Source organism: Bubalus kerabau, chromosome 4, assembly GCF_029407905.1.
Source record: "Bubalus kerabau isolate K-KA32 ecotype Philippines breed swamp buffalo chromosome 4, PCC_UOA_SB_1v2, whole genome shotgun sequence".
Lineage (NCBI taxonomy): Eukaryota > Metazoa > Chordata > Mammalia > Artiodactyla > Bovidae > Bubalus > Bubalus kerabau.
This window is the reverse complement of record NC_073627.1, coordinates 21,079,520-21,103,479: the sequence shown is the minus strand read 5'-3', so window position 1 is coordinate 21,103,479 and position 23,960 is coordinate 21,079,520. Positions and strand designations below refer to the sequence as shown.

The following is a 23,960-nucleotide window of genomic DNA, read 5'->3' as shown; positions in this document are numbered from 1 at the left end:
TGCCACCACGTGGTGCTTCTGAGTAGTTCCATCATTGATTGGATCCTCCTAGTCAAGGGCTCCCAGTAATCTGGGATGAAATCGCAGATATCAGATGAGGTTCAGGAGCTCTATTGGTCACTACTGTCATGATCATCACCTCTAACTTCTGTGGCCATTAAATAGGTTAGAAAAATCAGAAAATATTAACAGTAATGGGAGAATAATAGGTAGATAACTTTCCTTTAGGTTTTTCCAAAGCAATTACTTCATAACTCAGACAAATTCCCCTATACGCAATAGATACTGGCCAGATACATTTGGCAGACTAAACCCAAATTGGTTACCAAGTTTTCCTGATTAGAATTCTTATGTTTCTTGAATTAGTCCTACTTTTCTTATCTATTTCTACTCTGCTACTCTAATCTCTACTTTCACTACAGCTAAGGTTCCCTAAAAGCCATGTTTATCATATCTCTTTTTTTCCAGTTAGGAGCTTAGTAGTTCACCACTGCTCAGATAATAAGTTAACACTTTCTGAATACTATATAATTATTACTTGTTACTGCTCTCATGATAAATTCCTAAGTACAGCATTCAAAATAGGCCTTCATACTCTGATCTTACCTCTTACTTCTCCCTAAACCACCACATATGCCCTATTTTCCAGTCACAATTTTGTGCTTCCTGGGCATTTCATGCTTCTGTGACTTTGCCTTGATTTACTGCCTCCATTCTCTTCCCACCTGGAAAAAAATTCTTCTCATTTTTTAAGGTCCAGCTTGAATATCTCCTTTGGAAGTCCCTACTAAAAATACATCTCCTATCAGGAACATCAGCACCATTGAAAAAGCAAGAGAGTTCCAGAAAAACATCTATTTCTGCTTTATTGACTATGCCAAAGCCTTTGACTGTGTGGATCACAATAAACTGTGGGAAATTCTGAAAGAGATGGGAATACCAGACCACCTGACCTGCCTTTTGAGAAACCTATATGCAGGTCAGGAAGCAACAGTTAGAACTGGACATGGAACGATAGACTGGTTCAAAATAGGAAAAGGAGTACATCAAGGCTGTGTATTGTCACTCTGCTTATTTAACTTCTATGCACAGTACATCATGAGAAACGCTGGGCTGGAAGAAGCACAAGCTGGAATCAAGATTGCCAGGAGAAATATCAATAACCTCAGATATGCAGATGACACCACCCTTATGGCAGAAAGTGAAGAGGAACTAAAAAGCCTCTTGATGAAAGTGAAAGTGGAGAGTGAAAAAGTTGGCTTAAAGCTCAACATTCAGAAAACAAAGGTAATGGCATCCGGTCCTATCACTTCATGGGAAATAGATGGGGAAACAGTGGAAACAGTGTCAGACTTTATTTTTTTGGGCTCCAAAATCACTGCACATGGTGATTGCAGCCATAAAGTTAAAAGACGCTTACTCCTTGGAAGGAAAGTTATGACCAACCTAGATAGCATATTGAAAAGCAGAGACATTACTTTGCCAACAAATGTCCGTCTAGTCAAGGCTATGGTTTTTCCAGTGGTCATGTATGGATGTGAGAGTTGAACTGTGAAGAAGGCTGAACGCCGAAGAATTTATGGTTTTGAACTGTGGTGTTGAGAGTCTTGAGAGTCCCTTGGACTGCAAGGAGATCCAACCAGTCCATTCTGAAGGAGATCAGCCCTGGGATTTCTTTGGAGGGAATGATGCTGAAGCTGAAACTCCAGTACTTTGGCCACCTCATGCGAAGAATTGACTCATTGGAAAACACTCTGATGCTGGGAGGGATTGGGGGCAGGAGGAGAAGGGGATGACAGAAGATGAGATGGCTGGATGGCATCACTGACTCGATGGACATGAGTCTAAGTGAACTCCGCGAGTTGGTGATGGACAGGGAGGCCTGGCGTGCTACAATTCATGGGGTCGTAAAGAGTCGGACACGACTGAGTGACTGAACTGAACTGAACTGATCAGGAACATAATTCCTCAGTCTACTTCATTTATATTGCTAATGTATTAGTACCAAAGTGTAATACCTGACTCTCCGAGATGGGAAGAATCCTTCCTTAAGCATTCTTGTATTCAAAACACCCAGCAGACAGTAAGCATTTAGTAAGTATTTAATGCAGACATGAATTAATGAATTTAATCAGTCTTTGATAAAGAACAGACACTAATGATACTGAATTAGCATTTATCCCCTAAATGTCTCCCCAGTTCTGTATAAACAGACTTTGGGAAAAGATCCCACTTCAACCATTTTGCTTGTTGGCAGTACTCTAGATTTAAGTTAGCCCTGAAATCTGTCTTTGGCTCTATTTTGGGTAAATGCTTGATAAAAACACTTTACAAAATGAATCTTGAACAAATAGATACATCTCTAGGAGTAAGATCAGAAATATAGAAAACAAGGAGATAGTTTAGTTTATTGAATGTCATATATTCTACAATATGGCTAAAGCAGATGGAATCAGAAACCAGACACAACTCTAAAACATAAAGTATAAAAAGGTGAAAGCCATGTTGACAGAGCCTCAAACCCACACCCAGAAAAGATGATAGGAACTGCAGAGAAAAGTCTTCCTAGGGAATTCCTTGGTGGTCCAGTGTTTAAGACTATACTTGCATTGTAGCGGGCACAGGTTTGACCCACGGTTGAGGAACTGAGATCCTGCAAGCCGCACAGCATGGCCAAAAAAGATAAAAAAGAAAAGGCCTCCTAAATCCTTTCATAAATTTAGTCACCATGGCAATCCTGCAGAAGTGGAGAATATTGGCGACAGTTCAGGCAGAGAACAGGCAGTGGTCTGACTCCAGAAGGCTTCAGTCCTAGAAGGATTTGCTCCATGTAGAAAACAGGCCAAGATGAGACAAGCCCTCTACCTACAGTCCTCAGACTGATGCCAAGACTTAGAAGTTTAAAACTGGATACTACCCAGTGCTGGCCAAGGTATAGGAAAATGGGAGCTACCAAGTAGCTCCAAGGGCTGGAGAAGCACAGCTTGGTTCAGTCTTCCTAAAGAATAATTAATAACATGTGTCAAACACCAAAATTCCATACTAAGGAAGTCATTGGGGATATGGGCAAATTATTTAATTATCAAGATAAGACTACAGTGCTGTACATGATAGCAAACTGTGTATCTTGCCCTGAAACCCTCATATTCAACCCTCAATTCAAATTTTCACTGAAGAAAATTTAGTGACATAGGAAAAACAATATAAGGCCTTGGTAAATTCAAAAAAATTGAAATCATTTCAAGCATCTTTGCTCTGATCACAATGCGGTAAGATTAGATGTCAACTACAGGAAAAAAAAGGCTAAAAATACAAACATGGAGGCTAAACAACATGCTTCTGAATAACCAACAAATCACAGAAGAAATAAGAAAGGAAATAAAAATATGCATAAAAACAAATGAAAATGAAAACACGACAACCCAAAACCTATGGGATTCAGTAAAAGCAGTGCTAAGGGAAAGGTTCATAGCAATACAAGCTTACCTCAAGAAACAAGAGAAAAAATCAAATAACCTAACTTTACACCTACAGCAACTAGACAAAGAAGAAATTAAGAACCCCAGGGTTAGTAGAAGGAAAGAAATCATAAAAATCAGAGCAAAAATAAATGAAAAAGAAACAAAGGCGTTTATAGCAAAAATCAACAAAACCAAAAGCTGGTTCTTTGAGAAGATAAATAAAATAGGCAAACCATTAGCCAGACTTGTCAAGAAAAAAAGGGAGAAAAATCAAATCAATAAAATTAGAAATGAAAAGGGAGAACTCACAACAGACAACACAGAAATACAAAGGATCATAAGAGAAAACTATCAGCAACTATATGCCAATAAAATGGAAAACTTGGAAGAAATGGACGAGTTCTTAGAAAAGTATAACCTTCCAAAACTGAACCAGGAAGAAATAGAAAATCTTAACAGACCCATCACAAGCACAGAAATTGAAACTATAATCAAAAATCTTCCAACAAACAAAAGTCCAGGACCAGATGACGTCACAGGTGAATTCTACCAAAAATTTAGAGAAGAGTTAACACCTATTCTACTCAAATTCTTCCAGAAAATTGCAGAGGAAGGTAATCTCCCAAACTCATTCTATGAGGCCACCATCACACTAATACCAAAACCATACAAAGATGCCACAAAAAAAAGAACACTACAGGCCAATATCACTGATGAAAATAGATGCAAAAATCCTCAACAAAATTCTAGCAAATAGATTCCAACAACATATTAAAAAGATCATACATCATGACCAAGTGGGCTTTATCCCAGGGATGCAAGAATTCTTCAATATTCACAAATCAATCAATGTGATACACCACATTAACAAACTGAAAGATAAAAACCATACAATTATCTCAGTAGATGCAGACAAAGCCTTTGACAAAATTCAACACCCATTTATGATAAAAACTCTCCAGAAAGCAGGCATAGAAGGAACATACCTCAACATAATAAAAGCCATATATGACAAACCCACAGCAAACATTAGCCTCAATGGCGAAAAATGGAAAGCATTTCCCCTAAAGTCAGGAACAAGACAAGGGTGCCCACTCTCACCACTACTATTCAACATAGTTTTGGAAGTCTTAGCCACAGCAATCAGAGAAGAAAAAGAAATAAAAGGAATCCAGATTAGAAAAGAAGAAGCAAAACTCTCACTGTTTGGAAATGACATGCTCCTCTACATAGAAAACCCTAAGGACACCACCAGAAAATTACTAGAGCTAATCAATGAATATAGTAAAGTTGCAGAATATAAAATTAATACACAGAAATCCCTTGCATTCCTATACACTAACAATGTAAAAACAGAAAGATAAAGAAACAATCCCATTCACCACTGCAACAAAAAGAATAAAATACTTAGGAATAAATCTACCTAAAGAAACAAAATATCTATATATAGAAAACTATAAAACACTGATGAAAGAAATCAAAGATGACACAAACAGATGGAGAAATAGACCATGTTCATGGATTGGAAGAATCAATATAGTGAAAATGAGTATACTACTCAAAGCAATCTATAGATTCAATGCAATCCCTATCAAGCTACCAACAGTATTTTTCACAGAACTAGAACAAAGATTTGAAAATTTGTATGGAATAGCCGAAGCAATCTTGAGAAAGAATGGAACTGGAAGAATCAACCTGCCTGACTTCAGACTACAAAGCTACAGTCATCAAGACAGTATGGTACTGGCACAAAAACAGAAATATAGATCAGTGGAACAAAATAGAAAGCCCAGAGATAAATCCATGCACCTATGGACACCTTATCTTTGACAAAGGAGGCAAAAATATACAATGGAGAAAAAGCAATCTCTTTAACAAGTGGTACTGGGAAAACTGGTCAACCACCTGTAAAAGAATGAAACTAGAACACTTTTTAACACCATACACAAAAATAAATTCAAAATGGATTAAAGATTTAAATGTAAGACCAGAAACTATAAAACTCCTAGAGGAAAACATAGGCAAAACACTCTGACATAAACCACAGCAAGATCCTCTATGACCCAACTCCCAGAGTAGTGAAAATAAAAACAAAAATAAACAAATGGGACCTAATTAAACTTAAAAGCTTTTGAACAATGAAGGAAATTATAAGCAAGGTGAAAAGACAGCCTTCAGAAAGAAAGTAATAGCAAATGAAGCAACTGACAAAGAATTAATCTCAAAAACATACAAACAGCTCATGCAGCTCAATACCAGAAAAATAATTGTCAACCCAATCAAAAAATGGGCCAAAGAACTAAACAGACATTTTTCCCAAGAAGACATATAATTGGCTAAAAAACACATGAAGAGATGCTCAACATCACTCATTATCAGAGAAATGCAAATAATCAAAACCACAATGTGGTACCATCTCACACCGGTCAGAATGGCTGCTATCTAAAAGTCTACAAACAATAAATGCTGGAGAGGGTGTGGAGAAAAGGGTACCCTCTTACACTGTTGGTGGGAATGCAAACTAGTACAGCCACTCTGGAGAACAGTGTGGAGATTCCTTAAAAAACTGGAAATAGAACTGCCATTTGACTCAGCAATCCCACTGCTGGGCATACACACTGAGGAAACCAGAATTGAAAGAGACACATGTACCCCAATGTTCATTGCAGCACTTACAAAACTTGTTTACAATAGCTAGGACATGGAAGCAACCTAGATGTCTATTGGCAGATGAATAGATAAGAAAGTTGTGGTACATATACACAATGGAATATTACTTAGCTATTAAAAAGAACGCATTTGAATCAGTTCTAATGAGGTGGATGAAATTGGAGCCTATTATATAGAGTGAAGTAAGTCAGAAAGAAAAGCACCAATACATTTTATTAACGCATATATATAGAATTTAGAAAGATGGTAACGACGACCCTATATGCGAGACAGCAAAAGAGACACAGATATAAAGAACAGACTTTTGGACTCTGTGGGAGAAGCTGAGGGTGCGATGTTTTGAGAGAATAGCATTGAAACATATATATTACCATTTGTGAAATAGATGACCTGTCCAAGTTTGATGCATGAAACAGGGCACTCAAAGTCGGTGCAATGGGATAATCCAGAGGGATGGGTTGGGGAGGGAGGTGGGAAGGGGGTTCGGGATAGGGGACACATGTACACCCGTGGCTGATTCATGTCAATGTATGGCAAAACCCATCACAATATTGTAAAGTAAATAGCCTCCAATTAAAATAAATTAATAAAATATAAGTATGTAGAGTATTAACTGAATGATTTTTTAAATTTTTAAATTTAAATATATTATATAACTGAATGATTTTTAACGATAAGGTATATACACAACACATACCCTTGTGTACAATAGGAAGAGTAGAAGAATATATGCCAATAAGTTAATAGTAATGATTTTTAACTCACAGAATTTAATTTTAAAAATAACTAATACAAGGACATGATATAAAATTCAAGACAAAAAAGGATATTCAGAGAAAAATAAGGCTTTCTCCTTCTGTTAATCATCTATTTCCCCACCTGAAGGCAACTTCTATTATCTATCTTTTGTGTATGCTTCCAGAGATAAATGTTAAAATTTACCGAACCATTCTCTTTGGGTGAGTTTTAAAACTGTGATAAAATATACCATCCTTAAGTATATAGTTTAGTGGCATAAAGTATTTTCATATTGTTGTCCAACCATCATCAGTATCTATCTCCATATCTTTTTCACCATCCTAAATTGAAACCCTGGGCCCATTAAAGGATAACTTCCACTCCTCCCACCCCCAAGTCCCTGGTAATTACTAGTCTACTTTCTGTCTCTATGGATTTAACTATTCTAGGTCCCTCATAAAAGTAGTCATACAGTTTGTCCTTTGGTACCCAGCTTATTTTACTTAATGATGTTTTCAAGGTTCATCTGTGAATGATTTTTATTTATTTGTATTTTCTAGGTTTTCTATGATGCACATATATAACTTTATATGGCTTTTCTCAGTTTTATCTAATCTGGCATTTCAGGAAGTTCAGAAAAAAAAAAAAAGTCATTCACTTGCTAGTAGCTGAAGGTGTATTTAAGATTTGGTAAGAAAAAGAAGTCAGGGCAGGATGATTCCAGGTAGTCCAGATATCTGCACCTTAAGAATGTGCATTGGGACTTCCCTGACAGTCCAGTGGTTAAGAATCTGCCTTCCAGTGCAGGGGATGTACATTTGATCCCTGGTTGGGAACTAAGATCCCACATGTTGCAGGGCAACTAAGCATACATGCTGCAACAAAAACCCAGTGCAGCCAAAATAAAAAAAATAAAATAGAAAAAAAAAAAAGTGTATATCATAGTTCAGAAATAAGTAACACAGTCAGGTATAGAACTCTTTCCAGTATCACACCAGCAACCACTGTGATTGTACTCTAAAAAAATAAGCTGAGCCTGAATTTTTGAATATAAGAACTTGAAAAGTTTGGTGCCACTTCTACAATATAAAAATTAGGAGACAAAGCCAGGTTCTGGGAGGACTATGATGTTAATTTTCAGTAGAGAAGGCTTTTTTCTAGACTATTCTGCCAGCAGCACTGAAATAGTTATGTTACTAAATGTTGTAGATATGACAAAGCTGTTATGTCCCTCACATGTAACCAAAATATTGGATGTTGACCACTAGGTACAGGAAGTAAAATTGTGTTATGTTTTTTTTTTAAAAAGATGACTTATCAGCACTATAGAACAAATAACTAGCTGAATAACAAAGAAACAACAGAAAGAAATATTCATCAAACAGTGAAAGGTTAGATAGTCTCTAATAAGAAGAGAACTTTGTAGGTAACAATTTGGTACTGAGAAGAAACACACCCCTCTGTCTGATACAGTAGTGCTTTCACATACGTTTTTGCTATAGGGCAAATTGGTTCTGAAGGTTTCACTTTCTCATTAAGTTCAGTATTTAATGTTCTGCAATGAATAAACTGGTAAGTGTGTGTGTGTGTGAGAGAGAGAGAGAGACAGACAGACAGAAGGCACCATGTGTCCCATCTGGGTATTTACAATTCAATTTGAGGAGACTAGATCCCATACACATCTGTTATACCATTAATTCTAAGGGATGATATAAGCAAACGTAAAAAGGCAGAAGGCACAGCAGTGAATGCAAAGAACACTGCATACACATTCCCTTGTGCTTTTTACCTGAGTGGTTAAGATATCGCTCTGAGAGGACAGCCCCACACAGTCTTCAGAGAGGCTTGTTTCACTCACATGGTCAGATACTGCTTCACCTTGAATTATAATAAAAATAGATTCAGATGTAAAAAAAGATGGCAAGACAAACTTCACTTTCATGTCACACAAAATGATTATACTCTTTGGGGACACCCAGATGATTTCCTCTAAGAAATCATAATGAAAACCATATGTAAGTCTGCCAGTAATTAGGGCATTAAATCTCATTCGAATAGAAAAGATGTTCTAGCTGGGTAATGGACTTTTTAAAGGAAAAGCACCCTGGGAGGAACATGTTTAAAGTTTAAGAAACAGTTACTTTCACTGTGCTTGGAAACTCCTAAAATGTGCTCCCCCAAAGGCACAGACATTTAGCTCATCTCTACAAAACAGATGGGGGCAAACACAAAAACTTGGTTCCAATACCTAAGTCTGAATCCACACTCTGCTCTTCTTGGCAACTATCTTCTTCCAAGCCAGTTTCCCTTTCTTCATCATCTGAAACCAATTCCTTGTCACTCAGAACTTCCTCGCTTTCAGACTGATACACTTGTTTGGAAGGACGCTCAAACATCAAGAAAGGATCCTGGGTGTTTGTATTAGTGGTCAAGTCTTCCATTGCACTGCACTGTGAGGAAAATAAGCTACCAGAACATCTTGCTTCCTCATTAAGGTGATGTTCCTGGGACACCTTGGCTAATGTTACCTGGCCACTGCAGTCATTTAAGCCACTCTTCAATGATTCTAGGTTCTCCTCTGTTTCCTTAGACACTGTTGCCTCAGTGGCAACCGTGTTACATCCGGTAGATGGAGACAGTGTATTGGTTACTTTACCAAACAATAACTGTTGGAAGCAGGGAAGCTCTTCATCCTCACTAGACACAGTCTCTTCTGACTCTAGTTTGCCAGCCCCTCTTTGGTGACCCTGAGCCAAATGTGTATGGGTGAAAGGGCCAGGGCTCCCTCTGAATTCTCCTTTTTGGACACTTTCACTAAAAACAGCAGATCTTTCCTTAATGTCACTTTCAGCAAAGTGGCTATTTTCTTTTATTTCATCATCATTTAACAAGTTGTCAGGTGTCTCAGAACAAACCTGAGAAGCATGACGGCTTCCTGTAGGTTGTTCGAGGTTATCTGAAATTAGACATGGGGAGAAATCTGCCTTAACAGCCTGAAGCATGTCCTCATTTTCTCCTTGCCTTTTTATTTCAGGATGGTGACAGTTACTTACAAGAAGACTTTGCTTATAGACTTCAGGTTGCATAAGACCTAATCTGAGTAAAGCTCTTAATTTAGGTTCTCTGTTTCTACCTGGTTCTGCTTGAATGTTTTCACCACTGGAACCTACTTCATTAATACTAGAGCCTACTTCATTAGTACTGGAACCTACTTCATTAACACTGCTTGAGCTGACTTCTTTAAAAGTGCTTTCTTGAATGTTATTTTGGCTGATTGTGCTCACTGCACTTTGAATGATGCTTTCACTTCCCAATGTTTTTTCAGGTGACGTTACAGGTTCCTCAAACTTCTCTGACGGGCTTTTCTTACATATGGTTTTAACAGATGACTTGATGGGAGAAAGTGATGGTATAAGATTTGGCTTTTCTGAAACCCCTTGTTTATTTGCAAAAACAAGTTCAGTTTTGTGACCTCTCAACTGTGATGACTGACAAACCCTAGTTACTTCTTTTGCGCTACATTTGGCATCGTCACCTGGCGTCCTATCTTTCTGATCAGCCACAGGAAAGTGCACTGTTGTATAAATGGCCTGTACATGCTGGCTTTTAGACTCACTCTTTCCCCGACTGTCTTCTTTTTGTCTACATTTGAGGGGGTCTCTTGGACTTTGATCCCTTAAGGACCCCGAGTGGGCAAAGACTGTGGCACATTCCTTTTGTGGATTTCCTGGATTGGAAAACAGAGCAAATGTCTGACGCTTTGAAACCTTGAACGTATTCTGCAAATACTGTGTATCAAGTTCACTGTCTTCCATTTCTCCGCTTGTCTCCTGAATGACGTAGTTAACGTCATGTCCCAGTAGATCCTGAAAGCCCTCTGTGTTGTTTTTGGTATCTTTAAAATCCCTATGGATAAGTTCCTTGGGGTTTTCGATTGCTGCACACAGACTCACACATGGATGTGGTGCAGTCTTTGCCTTTTCTGGGGTTTTAGCTTCTAGTAATGAGATACTATCCTGAGTGCCATAATCAGTATCAGGAACCAAGGAAATATTGGTACTCTCTACAGATCTTTCAATTTGCAAAGCTTTTCCTCCTCTTAATATCAGATCTTTGGGGTCTTTGGTACTATTCGACACTTGAATTGCTCCTAGGTTCTCCTCTCTTTGAAGGCTAGGATGAACAAACTCTTCAGGTTTACTACAACAGTTAGTAAAATAACCAGGTGTGTTTGTTAAATTTAGTTCTGGAAAAGCATCACTAGCAAGTCTTTTACTTATTTGTTCATATGTTTTGTTATTCTTCTTGGCTCCAGCTATAGGTTCTTTATCTCCCATGAGTTGAAGCTTTTGGCTCTGCCTAACTGGCATTTGGCTAGAATGTTTTTTCTTCATCTCTTCATTGCTAGAACTGCTATCAATTGGTAGCTCAGTATGATTAGGTGGACTTGGGTTTCTACTGACTACTAGTTCAAGTTCAGGAATTTTCCTGGTAGAGGACTTCCTCTTCAGCCTATTCTTAGGTGCTTTTGAACTGTGGATATTCAATTCTAGTTCCATATTGCTTATACTGATGCTTATAGGTTCAGCCTCAGTTCTGAAAACAGATTCTTTTTCCAATGATTCTGTTGGGTTAGCGTTTTGCTCTTTATGAACATAATCATGTTTTGTTTTATTCTCATGACCATCACTAGTAATATTCATCCTGTGACGTTTCTGCTCTGTTTGGTCAGTTCCCTCAATCATCTTTTCAGGAGTCTTTGGAACAATTGTCAAATCGACTTTCTTGATAAAATCCTCAGGCTGAAGGCCTGATGTACCTCTCCTTTTACATTTTAGTTTATTTGTGAGGGGCTGCTCTTGTGTTATCTGAGGTTCTACAGTAAATGCGCCTAGAATTAGATCTTCAGCTATGTGGCTGAAGTTAGGGAGACTTGACTTCCTCCGATAGGTTTTCCCAAATATTTTATCTTCAATATTACTCTCTACTGGTTTGGAGTGGACTCTTTCGTGTATTAAAGTACCATGAGGATCACTGGCCATTAAGTTGATTTTCTCTGAAGAACCTGAATATCCATCAACTTTATTTGGAATTTCCACTGCACCAGCTACTTCATTATTTGATTCAGACCCCCCATCGCACGAGTCGTCAGAAGTTAATATTTCATCACTTCTGGAAAACCAGTCATTAACTTTCTGTATGCTATTATTCAGGGTTACCCAAGGAACATCTTGGGAATCTCCAGGACTGTCAGGGCATGCAGGTTTCTGCTTACGCAGTTCTTTTCTTCTGTACAGGGGATCAGTATTCAGAACTATCTTTTTCTCAGTGCTGGGAATCTGCCTATCCTTACATGTGCCCTTACTTTCAGCCCATCTGCTCTGTTGGCTCTTTACTAAGACAGGCTGTTTGCTTTTATTACAGAATTCAGCCTTTTCTACATTCAGTCTGTTTTCAGTGAGCAATAAACTGCTGTTCTCATGCTGTAATGAGCTGGCATGAGTATCTGTGCCACATGGCTCCACGTGAAAGTCTGAAACAGAAATACCCTGATACTTTTCTGGATGCGTCTCAGTTGCATGCTTCTGGGAGGTGATCAGATCTTTAATACTGAGTTGATGATGTTCAGTATTTGTTATGTCCTTCTCAGAAAACTCACAAGCAGCTGGAAACAACAACAACAACAACAACGTGCTTAAAAACAGAATTATTATGAAAACAATATGTACTTAATACAACTTAGTAACTTGGTTGGAGGGTAATGAAGAAACTGGCTATTCTTAGAGAAATTAACCTCAGACTACCAAGTATACTGAAGATGTAGCTCATACTTTTTTGCTTAATTCCTATTTGTCTAGATTCTCATTATTTCTGCTCAAGATAATTAAAATTTTAATTTCAGAATTCTCCCTACTCATAAATCACACCTTCTAGTTCCCTAACCTTTAACAGTGAATTAAAAGCACAGTTTGAGACTCACAGACACAGAGAACAGACAAGTGGTTGCTAAGGGGGAAGGGAGTTGGAAGAGGGATGGAGGGGGAATTTGGAGTTAGTAGATACAAACTAGTATATATAGAATAGATAAATAACAAGGTGTTACTGTATAGCACAGGGAACTATATTCAATATCCTGTGATAAAACCATAACATAGAAAAGAACATGGAAAAAAAAAGAATGTGTATATTATATATATGTAACTGAATCACTTTGCTGTGCAGCAGAAATGAACACAATGTTGTAAATCAACTATACTTCAATTTAAAAAAGCAGTTTGGGCATCAGATATATAACATTCTATCTTCAGACTAATATTCCCTGTATCTGAGTACTAGTAAGCAAAATATGAAATACAAACACAGCAATTAAAAGTAAAAAGGCAACAACCAATCACATAGGGTACTATTATAACCAAACCGGTCTAGTGCCATTGAAATAGATCAGGCTGTACTATGACATCTGGGAAAGCACCATATCCTAACTCTGCCAAAAGATACTGTAAATTATAAAAATATTCTGAATGGTTCTTCAAAATACTCTAATTACCGTACTGTATCTACCTATTCTCTCTTTAGTGTCTGTTAAGTTAGAAGACTTGCCATTACCCTTTTTTGCAGGATTCAAATTTGTCTTGGCCTTGGCTCCTTGAGGGGTGATTTCTAACAATTCATGGTCTCCCACACTATAAGGAAAAGACACAAGCCTTAGTGAAAAACAGTTGTTTATATGTGCACAGGGTTGTCAAACAATCAAATATTTTAGCTTTGCTAGGTAGGGCTGTGATAAGCTGATCAATTTGATTCACTTTCTGAAATCAGCACTCTCCTTTGGTAACTTCTAGTCAAAATGAAATGGTCATAGACAGAACACAAAAATCAGAGCAGGAGTATAGAACATTGCTTTATGGACACACAAATATGAGCCAAAATTTAAATGACAGTTGAATAATAGCTAAAAGATAGTAAAGAAAAAACCAACAAAACCTAAAGTATGTATTAATGAAAACACAAGCACAGTTACCTAAACAAAGGGAGCACTGGGATGGAACAGACATTCCAGTAGAATGCAAAGAACGTATCACTTTGCAACACTGCCTTCTGGGCTTTTTCTCAAGCTAAAAACCATTTTCTCCCAATCGGGAGATCAGGAAAATGTCACTTGCAAACAAAATCTCATTGACAGTGACATTATCATAGTTCAGACAAGGTATCACAGATTTTAGGGTCATGCAATAATTCCTAAGGAAAGCAATTTAACAAGTAATCCATTTTGGGGCTGCTTGCAAAATATGGTTTAATTGATGTAGACAAAGTCTGAGTTACAGACAGAATTAGGAACAGTAGAAGGAAAAATTGAAAACTGAGTAATGTTTTCAGCAGCCACAATCACCACTGAGTCAACACTGTTGTACACAAGGAACTAAGCCAGAGCACAGCCATCTGCTGGAAGCAAGTCTGTGCAGAGTTCTACTGTTACTTTAACTCTTACAAATGCTTTACTAAGAAACCAAACAAACAAAAAGGATATTTTCTCAGCTATAAAATAAGAAGGTTAAAGTAGATTATCTTTAAGGTCTATTCCAGTGCCATGATTCTGACCTAAAGAAATATCAATCCTTAATATTAACTAAATACGAAAATGCCAGTTTCACAGAAAAAGGCACGCTGACTCACCTGAAATAACTGGCCTTATTAACTGTGTCTTCAGAAGAATCAGATCCTAAAAAAATTCCCCAAAGACCCCCAAATAAGAAATCAATAAAAGGATTTTTATTTAAACGGTTAAACTCAAAAAACTGTACTTGTTGCAAAACATATTTTCAAGGAATATTTACTGAGCACCCAGTACATGGCAGGGCTTCCCAGGTGGTGCTAGTGGTAAAGAACACGCCCACCAATGAAGGAGAGGATATGGGTTTGATCCCTGGGTCAAGAAGATCTCCTGGAAGAGGGCATGGCAACCCATTCCAGTATTGTTGCCTGGAGAATCCCATGGACAGAGGAGCCTGGCGGGTTACAGTCCATGGGGTCGCAACAGTCGGACACGACTAAAGTGACTTAGCACACATACACTACATGGCAGGAACAATGATACGTATGTCAGGCAATAGAGAACTGTGGTTACAAGTACAGGTTCTGAAGCCAGAATTCCCAGGTGTAAATTGTGGCTCTGTCATTAACTAGCTTTACGACACTGGCAGAATTTCTTAACCTCTCTGTGCCTTAAATTCCCTCATCTATAAAACAGTGTAATAGTTGGAACCACCTCAGGTTTGTCATGCATCTTATGTGAGTCACACAAGTAAAACCCCAGTGCCTGGACTACAGTAACTGTTCCTAAATATTGTCTATTATAATTATTTTTATGAGGCAACATCTGTAGTCTAGGAACTTATGATCTTAAAAGGGGAAAAGACATACAAGAAATTTCTGAAGAATCTGCTTAGTGCTGTGGCAAACATATGGTGGTGTCTGGGAGCCCAAAGCAGGGCCATTCTTTCCAATTATAAATATATTCTACAGGATAAAGCATAGAGAGACTTGTTTGAACTGAGTTCAGCTGTTCTTAAGTCTTTCTGCTGCTGCTGCTGCTGCTAAGTCGCTTCAGTTGTGTCCGATTCTATGCGACCCCATAGACGGCAGCCCACCAGGCTCCCCAGTGCCCAGGATTTTCCAGGCAAGAACACTGGAGTGGGTTGCCATTTCCTTCTCCAATGCATGAAAAAGAAAAGCGAAAGTGAAGTCACTCAGTTGTGTCTGACTCTTAGCGACCCCATGGACTGCAGCCTACCAGGCTCCTCCGTCCATGGGATTTTACATGCCAGAGTACTGGAGTGGGGTGCCATTCCCTTCTCTGCTAGTCTAGTATAATTAATTTTCAGTTCAGTTCAGTCACTCAGTCGTGTCCAACTTTTGCCACCCCATGGACTGCAGCACGCCAGGCTTCCCTGTCCATCACCAACTCCTGGAGCTTACTCAAACTCATGTCCTTTGAGTTGATGATGCCATCCAGCCATCTCATCCTCTGTCGTCCCCTTCTCCTCCTGCCCTCAATCCCTCCCAGCATCAGTCTTTTCCAATGAGTCAACTCTTTGCATGAGGTGGCCAAAGTACTGGAGTTTCAGCTTTAGCATCATTCCTTCCAAAGAACACCCAGGGCTGATCTCCTTTAGAATGGACTGGTTGGATCTCCTTGCAGTCCAAGGGACTCTCACGAGTCTTCTCCAACACCTCAGTTCAAAAGCACCAATTCTTCTGCACTCAGCTTTCTTTATGGTCCAACTCACATCCATACATGACTACTGGAAAAACCATAGCTTTGACTAGACGGACCTTAGTGGACAAAGTAATGTCTCTGCATTTTAATATGCCATCTAGGTTGTTAATAGCTTTTCTTCCAAGGAGCAAGTGTCTTTTAATTTCATGGCTGCAGTCACCATCTGCAGTGATTTTGGAGCCCAAGAAAATAAAGTCTCTCACTGTTTCCATTGTCTCCCCATCTATTTGCCATGAAATAACGGGACTGGATTCCATGATCTCAGCTTTCTGAACGTTGAGTTTGAAGCCACCTTTTTCACTTTCCTCTTTGACTTTCATCAAGAGGCTCTTTAGTTCTTCTTCACTTTCTGCCATAAGGATGCATATTGATATTTCTCCCAGCAATCTTGATTCCAGCTTGTGCTTCATCCAGCTCAGCATTTCGCATGACGTACTCTGCATATAAGTTAAATAAGCAGGGTGACAATATACAGCCTTGATGTACTCCTTTCCCGATTTGGAACCAGTCTGTAGTTGCATGTCCAGTTCTAACTGTTGCTTCTTGACCTGCATACAGATTTTTCAGGAGGCAGGTAAGGTGGTTTGGTATTCCCATCTCTTTCAGAATTTCCCACAGTTTGTTGTGATCCACACAGTCAAAGGTGTTGGTGTAGTAGATAAAGTCTAGATAAGTCTTTCTAGTCTAGTATAATTAATCTTCAGTTCAGTTCAGTCGCTCAGTCGTATCCAACTCTTTGCGACCCCATGAATCGCAGCACGAGAAGCCTCCCTGTCTATCACTAATTCCTAGAGTTCACTCAAACTCACGTTCATCGAGTCAGTGATGGCATCCAGCCATCTCATCCTCTGTCATCCCCTTCTCCTCCTGCCCCCAATCCCTCCCAGCATTAGGGTCTTTTCAAATGAGTCAACTCTCTGCATGAGGTGGCCAAAGTACTGGAGTTTCAGCTTTAGCATCATTCCCTCCAAAGAACACCCAGGACTGATCTGCTTTAGGATGGACTGGTTGGATCTCCTTGCAGTCCAAGGGACTCTCAACAGTCTTCTCCAACACCACAGTTCAAAACCATAAATTCTTCAGCGCTCAGCTTTCTTCACAGTCTAACTCTCATACCCATATATGACTACTGGAAAAACCATAGCCTTGACTAGACGGACCTTGGTAGACAAAGTAATGTCTCTGCTTTGGAATATGCTATCTAGGTTGGTCATAACTTTCCTTCCAAGGACTAAACGTCTCTTAATTTCATGGCTGCAATCACCATCTGCAGTGATTTTGGAGCCCAAAATATAAAGTCAGCCACTGTTTCCACTGTTTCCCCATCTATTTGCCATGAAGTGATGGGACCAGATGCCATGATCTTAGTTTTCTGAATGTTGTACTTTAAGCCAACTTTTGCACGCTCCTCTTTGACTTTCAAGAGGCTCTTTAGTTCTTCTTCACTTTCTGCCATAAGGGTGGTGTCATCTGCATATCTGAGGTTATTGATATTTCTCCTGGCAATCTTGATTCCAGCTTGTGCTTCCACCAGCCCAGCATTTCTCATGATGTACTCTGCATATAAGTTAAATAAGCAGGGTGACAATATACAGCCTTGATGTACTCTTTTCCTATTTGGAACCAGTCTGTTGTTCCATGTCCAGTTCTAACTGTTGCTTCCTGACCCGCATATAGGTTTCTCAAGAGGCTGGTCAGGTGGTCTCGTATCCCCATCTCTTTCAGAATTTTCCACAGTTTATTGTGATCCACATAGTCAAAGGCTTTGGCATAGTCAATAAAGCAGAAATAGATGTTTCTCTGGAACTCTCTTGCTTTTTCCATGATCCAGTGGATGTTGGCAATTTGATCTCTGGTTCCTCTGCCTTTTCTAAAACCAGCTTGAACATCTGCAAGTTCACGGTTCACATATTGCTGGAGCCTGGCTTGGAGAATTTTGAGCATTACTTTACTAGGGTGTGAGATGAGTGCAATTGTGTGGTAGTTTGAGCATTCTTTGGGATTGGAATGAAAACTGACCTCTTCCAGTCCTGTGGCCACTGCTGAGTCTTCCAAATCTTAGACCCAAATGCTATAGCCCACCCATCATGTTCTTTCTTAGCCCTACTCTCCATCTTCCCAAACTGTGTTTGCACATACTTAAGTTTGAGTGAACTCCAGGAGTTGGTGATGGATAGGGAGGCCTGGTGTGCTGCAATTCATGGAGTCGCAAAGAGTCGGACACGACTGAGCGACTGAACTGAACTTAACTGAAAACCACATATTCTTCGTTTTGTTCTCTTTATAAAGTAAGGTGCTTTAAAGTGAGACCTGCATCTTCCTACATTATTTATCACACATCATAAGGCTAGAAAATTTATTTTATTCTTACTTTTCAGGGCTCCCTGCCATTGCATAAATTGTGACCCAGGTTTTTAGTAAAACTCTTAGACAAGGAATCCAGCAACTATTATTCTAAACTTACAAAATCTGAGACTCTTACCCAATTCAATGTAGACGGACTTATTCTGAGATTGTGTCTGCTGCTTTGTTCTCAGAGATCTGACAATTCCAAGGTTAGAGAGTTCGACAGTAAGACTGGTTTCCTGCTAAGCGGTAAATGATCAACAAATCGTTAGCCAGTTCTATGCATTTTTTTTCCCTAAGAGAAACTCAAAGCTCTGGACAAAACAGACAGTTGTCAATGAGCTAACCTCAAAAAAACACTTGGCAAAATATGCACTAAGATGTACGAGTCTTCTGTGGTTTGAATACTTTCTTCCTCTCTCAGTTGTTCTAAATTTTTCTATACTTAAGTGTGTATCATCTGTGTAATTTTTTTAAGGATAAGGAAAGCATATTTTTTCTTTTCATTTTCTTTTTTTTAAATGGGGAAAGCATATTTTAAACTAATACTTTATATTATAGTGTAGAAAAGGAATGAAATTGATTTACTACACACTTCTAATCACATCTGATAACAGAGGCAATAACTAAGATAAAGTAAATTTTTAAAAAGGATAAATGAAAATAATAAAAAAAGAAAAGAAAAGAATAAAATCCAGCAAGCTTAATATTCAGTACAGGAAAGAATATTTGGATACCCAACATTACTCTGATGAAGCTTTCCTTCTTTTTGGGCCCTTCAGCATCTACTCAGAAATGAATGCTGGTCCTATGAGAACTATTATTTTTAAGATCCTCATTATTCATTCACATATGAGTAACAATAGAGCAAATCTCTGTATTTTCTTTGACAATTACACTTAAAGTTGAAGCAATTTTCAAGTATTAAAAACTGATCCCCCCCCACCCCGCCCCCGACAACTTTTCAGAGGAAGTAAAATAGAAGATACTTCTTCATGTCTGGAGAAGTGCCATAAGACGGTTATTTTAAAATTTAGCAAATAAATAATAATAAAACAAAAGCTAGCAAGCTAAAAACCATCAGTGTCCTTGTGGCCATCTTAGACAAGCATCAGAATGGATAAAGCACTAAAACCAGGGACCTTCTCTCAACTCCTTTAACTCTTGTTCAGACACTTAACTGACCATCTTCCCTTGTTTACTTGACTTTATATAAATCCAAAAGCATCCAGTGCATTCACTAACTCTCATGCTCCAGAAAGAGTTATTATCAGAACACACAAAAGTGGCCTTACCAAGGTAGGATTTTCAGGTTCACTCTGCCAAAGTCTTTTGGCCCGGTTCCGGTAGCCCATACTTTGGATTATAGAAACTTCCTCCTTCAGATGCTCAGGAGAGTTATTTTCCTTTCTCGAAAAGTTATAGCTGTTTGCAACTGTGAGTTACAAAGAGAAAGACTATTTTTGCAGTTAGAAAAAAAATGTATTAGGTTCCCTGGTGGCTCAGTGGTAAAGAATCCACCTGCCGATGCAGGAGATCCCTGATCCAGGAAGATCCCAAATGTCACGGAGCAACTAAGTCCATGTGCCACAGCTATTGAGCCTGTGCACCCTAGAGCCTGTGCTCCACAACAAGAGAAGCCACCACAATGAGCAACTGGAGAGTACCCCTTGCTTACTGCAACTAGAAAAAAGCCTGCACAGCAACAGAAACCCGGCACAGCCAAAAATAAATAAATAAAATTTAAACATACATATATTAAAAAAAAAATTACAGGTAGTTAAAATTAACCTAGGCCAAAAGGTATGGTCTTATCACCTATTCATATAAAATAACTGCACAAACTTCCATTTTAATAGATGGCTCCTTGAGCGTTGGTGGCAAGAATACACAGAAGAATTATACAAAAAAGATCTTCATGACCCAGATAATCACGATGGTGTGATCACTCACACTCACCTAGAGCCAGAAATCCTGGTATGTGAAGTCAAGTGGGCCTGAGGAAACATCACTACAAACAAAGCTAGTGGAGGTGATGGAATTCCAGTTGAGCTATTTCAAATCCTGAAAGATGATGCTGTCAAAGTGCTGCACTCAATATGCCAGCAAATTTGGAAAACTCAGCAGTGGCCACAGGACTGGAAGAGGTCAGTTTTCATTCCAATCCCAAAGAATGCTCAAACTACCACACAATTGCACTCATCTCACACCCTAGTAAAGTAATGCTCAAAATTCTCCAAGCCAGGCTCCAGCAATATGTGAACCGTGAACTTGCAGATGTTCAAGCTGGTTTTAGAAAAGGCAGAGGAACCAGAGATCAAATTGCCAACATCCACTGGATCATGGAAAAAGCAAGAGAGTTCCAGAGAAACATCTATTTCTGCTTTATTGACTATGCCAAAGCCTTTGACTATGTGGATCACAATAAACTGTGGAAAATTCTGAAAGAGATGGGGATACGAGACCACCTGACCAGCCTCTTGAGAAACCTATATGCGGGTCAGGAAGCAACAGTTAGAACTGGACATGGAACAACAGACTGGTTCCAAATAGGAAAAGAGTACATCAAGGCTGTATATTGTCACCCTGCTTATTTAACTTATATGCAGAGTACATCATGAGAAATGCTGGGCTGGTGGAAGCACAAGCTGGAATCAAGATTGCCAGGAGAAATATCAATAACCTCAGATATGCAGATGACACCACCCTTATGGCAGAAAGTGAAGAAGAACTAAAGAGCCTCTTGAAAGTCAAAGAGGAGCGTGCAAAAGTTGGCTTAAAGTACAACATTCAGAAAACTAAGATCATGGCATCTGGTCCCATCACTTCATGGCAAATAGATGGGGAAACAGTGGAAACAGTGGCTGACTTTATATTTTGGGCTCCAAAATCACTGCAGATGGTGATTGCAGCCATGAAATTAAGAGACGTTTAGTCCTTGGAAGGAAAGTTATGACCAACCTAGATAGCATATTCAAAAGCAGAGACATTACTTTGTCTACCAAGGTCCGTCTAGTCAAGGCTATGGTTTTTCCAGTAGTCGTGTATGGATGTGAGAGTTGGACTGTAAAGAAAGCCGAGGGCCAAAGAATTTATGGTTTTGAACTGTGGTGTTGGAGAAGACTGTTGAGAGTCCCTTGGACTGCAAGGAAATCCAACCAGTCCATCCTAAAGCAGATCAGTCCTGGGTGTTCTTTGGAGGGAATGATGCTAAAGCTGAAACTCCAGTACTTTGGCCACCTCATGCGGAGAGTTGACTCATTTGAAAAGACCCTGATGCTGGGAAAGATTGAGGGTAGGAGGAGAAGGGGACAACAGCGATTAGATGGTTGGATGGTATCACCGACTCAATGGACATGGGTTTGAGTGGACTCCGGGAGTTGGAGATGGACAGGGAAGCCTGCTGTGCTGTGGTTCATGGGGTCGCAAAGAGTCGGACATGACTGAGTGACTGAACTGAACTGAGCATTGGTACCTGGGGTTATGCAGTACTTACACTGCAATCCTGTGTCAAGCTCAAAAGCATGAATGATCTTCAACAGCTCTTCAACAAGTTGACTAAATCTTGTACTTTCTTGTAGGCTTCTGAAAGTAAATTGATTGAAAGACACACTTAGCAGGAGATTATCAACTTAAGGACACTAAAATAAGAAAAGACATTAAACAAATAAAAAAAGATGCAGCAACAGTAAAAAAAAAAAAAACAAAACACTATTTGATAAGAACAGAGCTATTAAGTGACATTACACTATAATCAAAACATCATTGACAGCAGAATAAACCATACAGCAGTATTGTTTTTATATACATGTATTTTTGCCATTCAAGCTTATCAAAAGCCTATAACTATCTAAAATAATAGTACTTTGAATCCACAGTAGATATAAATCCACTGCATACAGAATTTAGTATTCTTGACATCTGAATCCCATCCACCCAAACCCCCAATTCTAGCTCTCAGGGATTTCTGCCAAATGATGATTACACTATTTTGAAATCACAGATAGATAACAATGTCCAAAGAGAGATTTTGGTTTAGGAAAGTTGTAGGACAATATAATTTATTTATTCATTTAAATCTGACTGACTACCATATACCAAACATTGGATAAACAGTGTTGACCAAGATAGACAAAGCCAGTGTCCTAACAGAACTTACATCCTGGCCAGAGGGACACACAATATATAAATCCACTGTGTTTGTGTGTAAAAAATTAAGTAGAAATAAGTGCAAGAAAGAAAAATAAAATCAGCATTAAGATAATGGGGGAAGGGTGGTACAGTCCTATATTAGGTAAGACTGTAAGTTCTTATATCATTCAGAAGGATTAGAAAAAGGCAATGAATTGCAAATAACTGTACAAGGCAGATGTACTATAAAACTCTCAGAAAAATGATTTTGAACATAATTTACCATGTCAGCTAAACACCCTTTTATATATTTTTCTACTGATGAGTGGTTTGATAGAAACACCAACTATATTATTAAGGAATTTTCACTTTTTCCTGATATTGTCACTTCTAACCTCCCATCAACTACCAAAATTATATACCTTTTGGTTATATCATTCTTACACAAAGGACATTGTGAAGGCCCTTTCTTCTGGTTGAGAAGTTTCAGCATACAAAATCTATAAATTATAACGAATGAAAAGAACTCAAGTTATATTCTTTTTCTGCAGAGAGAATATTCAAAAAGCAAATAACCATGAAAAGATAATCTCTTGACTGCACTTAAGAGCCATTTTAAAGGTAATGGCAGATGAATTACAACAAGTGGCTTTCTTTAATTGTTTTTAGATGCCGCATAAGAAGAAAACCAAACTACATAAGCAATAATCTATGAAAACTGAACTTACATCCATATGTCTTTCTGTTATGATCAAATTAAACTTACTAAAAGTTAATATAGCATATTTAATGATATACTCATAAGCATTTCAGGCTGCATAATCAGATGTAAATGGTAGGTACCTCAGGTAAAATTATTATAATTAGTTTAAAAACTTAGCACCTCAATACAAAAGTTATAGTAATCAAGACAGTATGGTACTAGCATAAACATAGATGAACAGATAGAACAGAATGAGAGTATAAGTCATACATCTATGGTCAAGTGATTTTCAACAATAGCACCAAGACAATTAAATGGAAAAAGAATAATCTTAATAGTACTCAGACAACTAAATATTCACATGCAAAAAAAAAAACCAAATATAGATTCCTACCTCACACAATACAGAAAAATTAACTCAAAATGGGTCACAGAACTAAATGCAAGAACTAAAATATAAATGTTTGTGACCATGGGTTAAGCAATGGTTTCTTAAATAAAGAAATGGCAAAAGCACAAGCAACCAAAGGAAAAAACAGGAATATCAAACTTAAAAACTTTATAATACCATGAAAAAACTGACAGGACAATCCATAGAATGAGAGAAAATATCTGTTAATCATATATTTGATAA

General features: G+C 38.4%; 1 protein-coding gene across 5 annotated transcripts in view; it reads right to left on the bottom strand.

Moving 5' to 3' along the window:
• Positions 1 to 23,960, bottom strand: part of BRCA1 (BRCA1 DNA repair associated) — a 71,637-nt gene that overhangs the window by 32,662 nt on the left and 15,015 nt on the right. For 4 of the 5 annotated variants that reach the window (XM_055575776.1, XM_055575774.1, XM_055575775.1 and 1 more), the window contains 8 exons: positions 23,046 to 23,123; positions 21,989 to 22,077; positions 19,788 to 19,927; positions 18,629 to 18,734; positions 14,544 to 14,589; positions 13,476 to 13,552; positions 9,118 to 12,534; positions 8,659 to 8,747 (listed from right to left, as the gene is read on the bottom strand). In XM_055575776.1, the coding sequence (XP_055431751.1) occupies positions 8,659 to 8,747; positions 9,118 to 12,534; positions 13,476 to 13,552; positions 14,544 to 14,589; positions 18,629 to 18,734; positions 19,788 to 19,927; positions 21,989 to 22,077; positions 23,046 to 23,123 (4,042 nt within the window). The remainder of the gene's footprint in view (positions 1 to 8,658; positions 8,748 to 9,117; positions 12,535 to 13,475; positions 13,553 to 14,543; positions 14,590 to 18,628; positions 18,735 to 19,787; positions 19,928 to 21,988; positions 22,078 to 23,045; positions 23,124 to 23,960) is intronic. The other variant, XM_055575778.1, reaches the window with a different exon arrangement.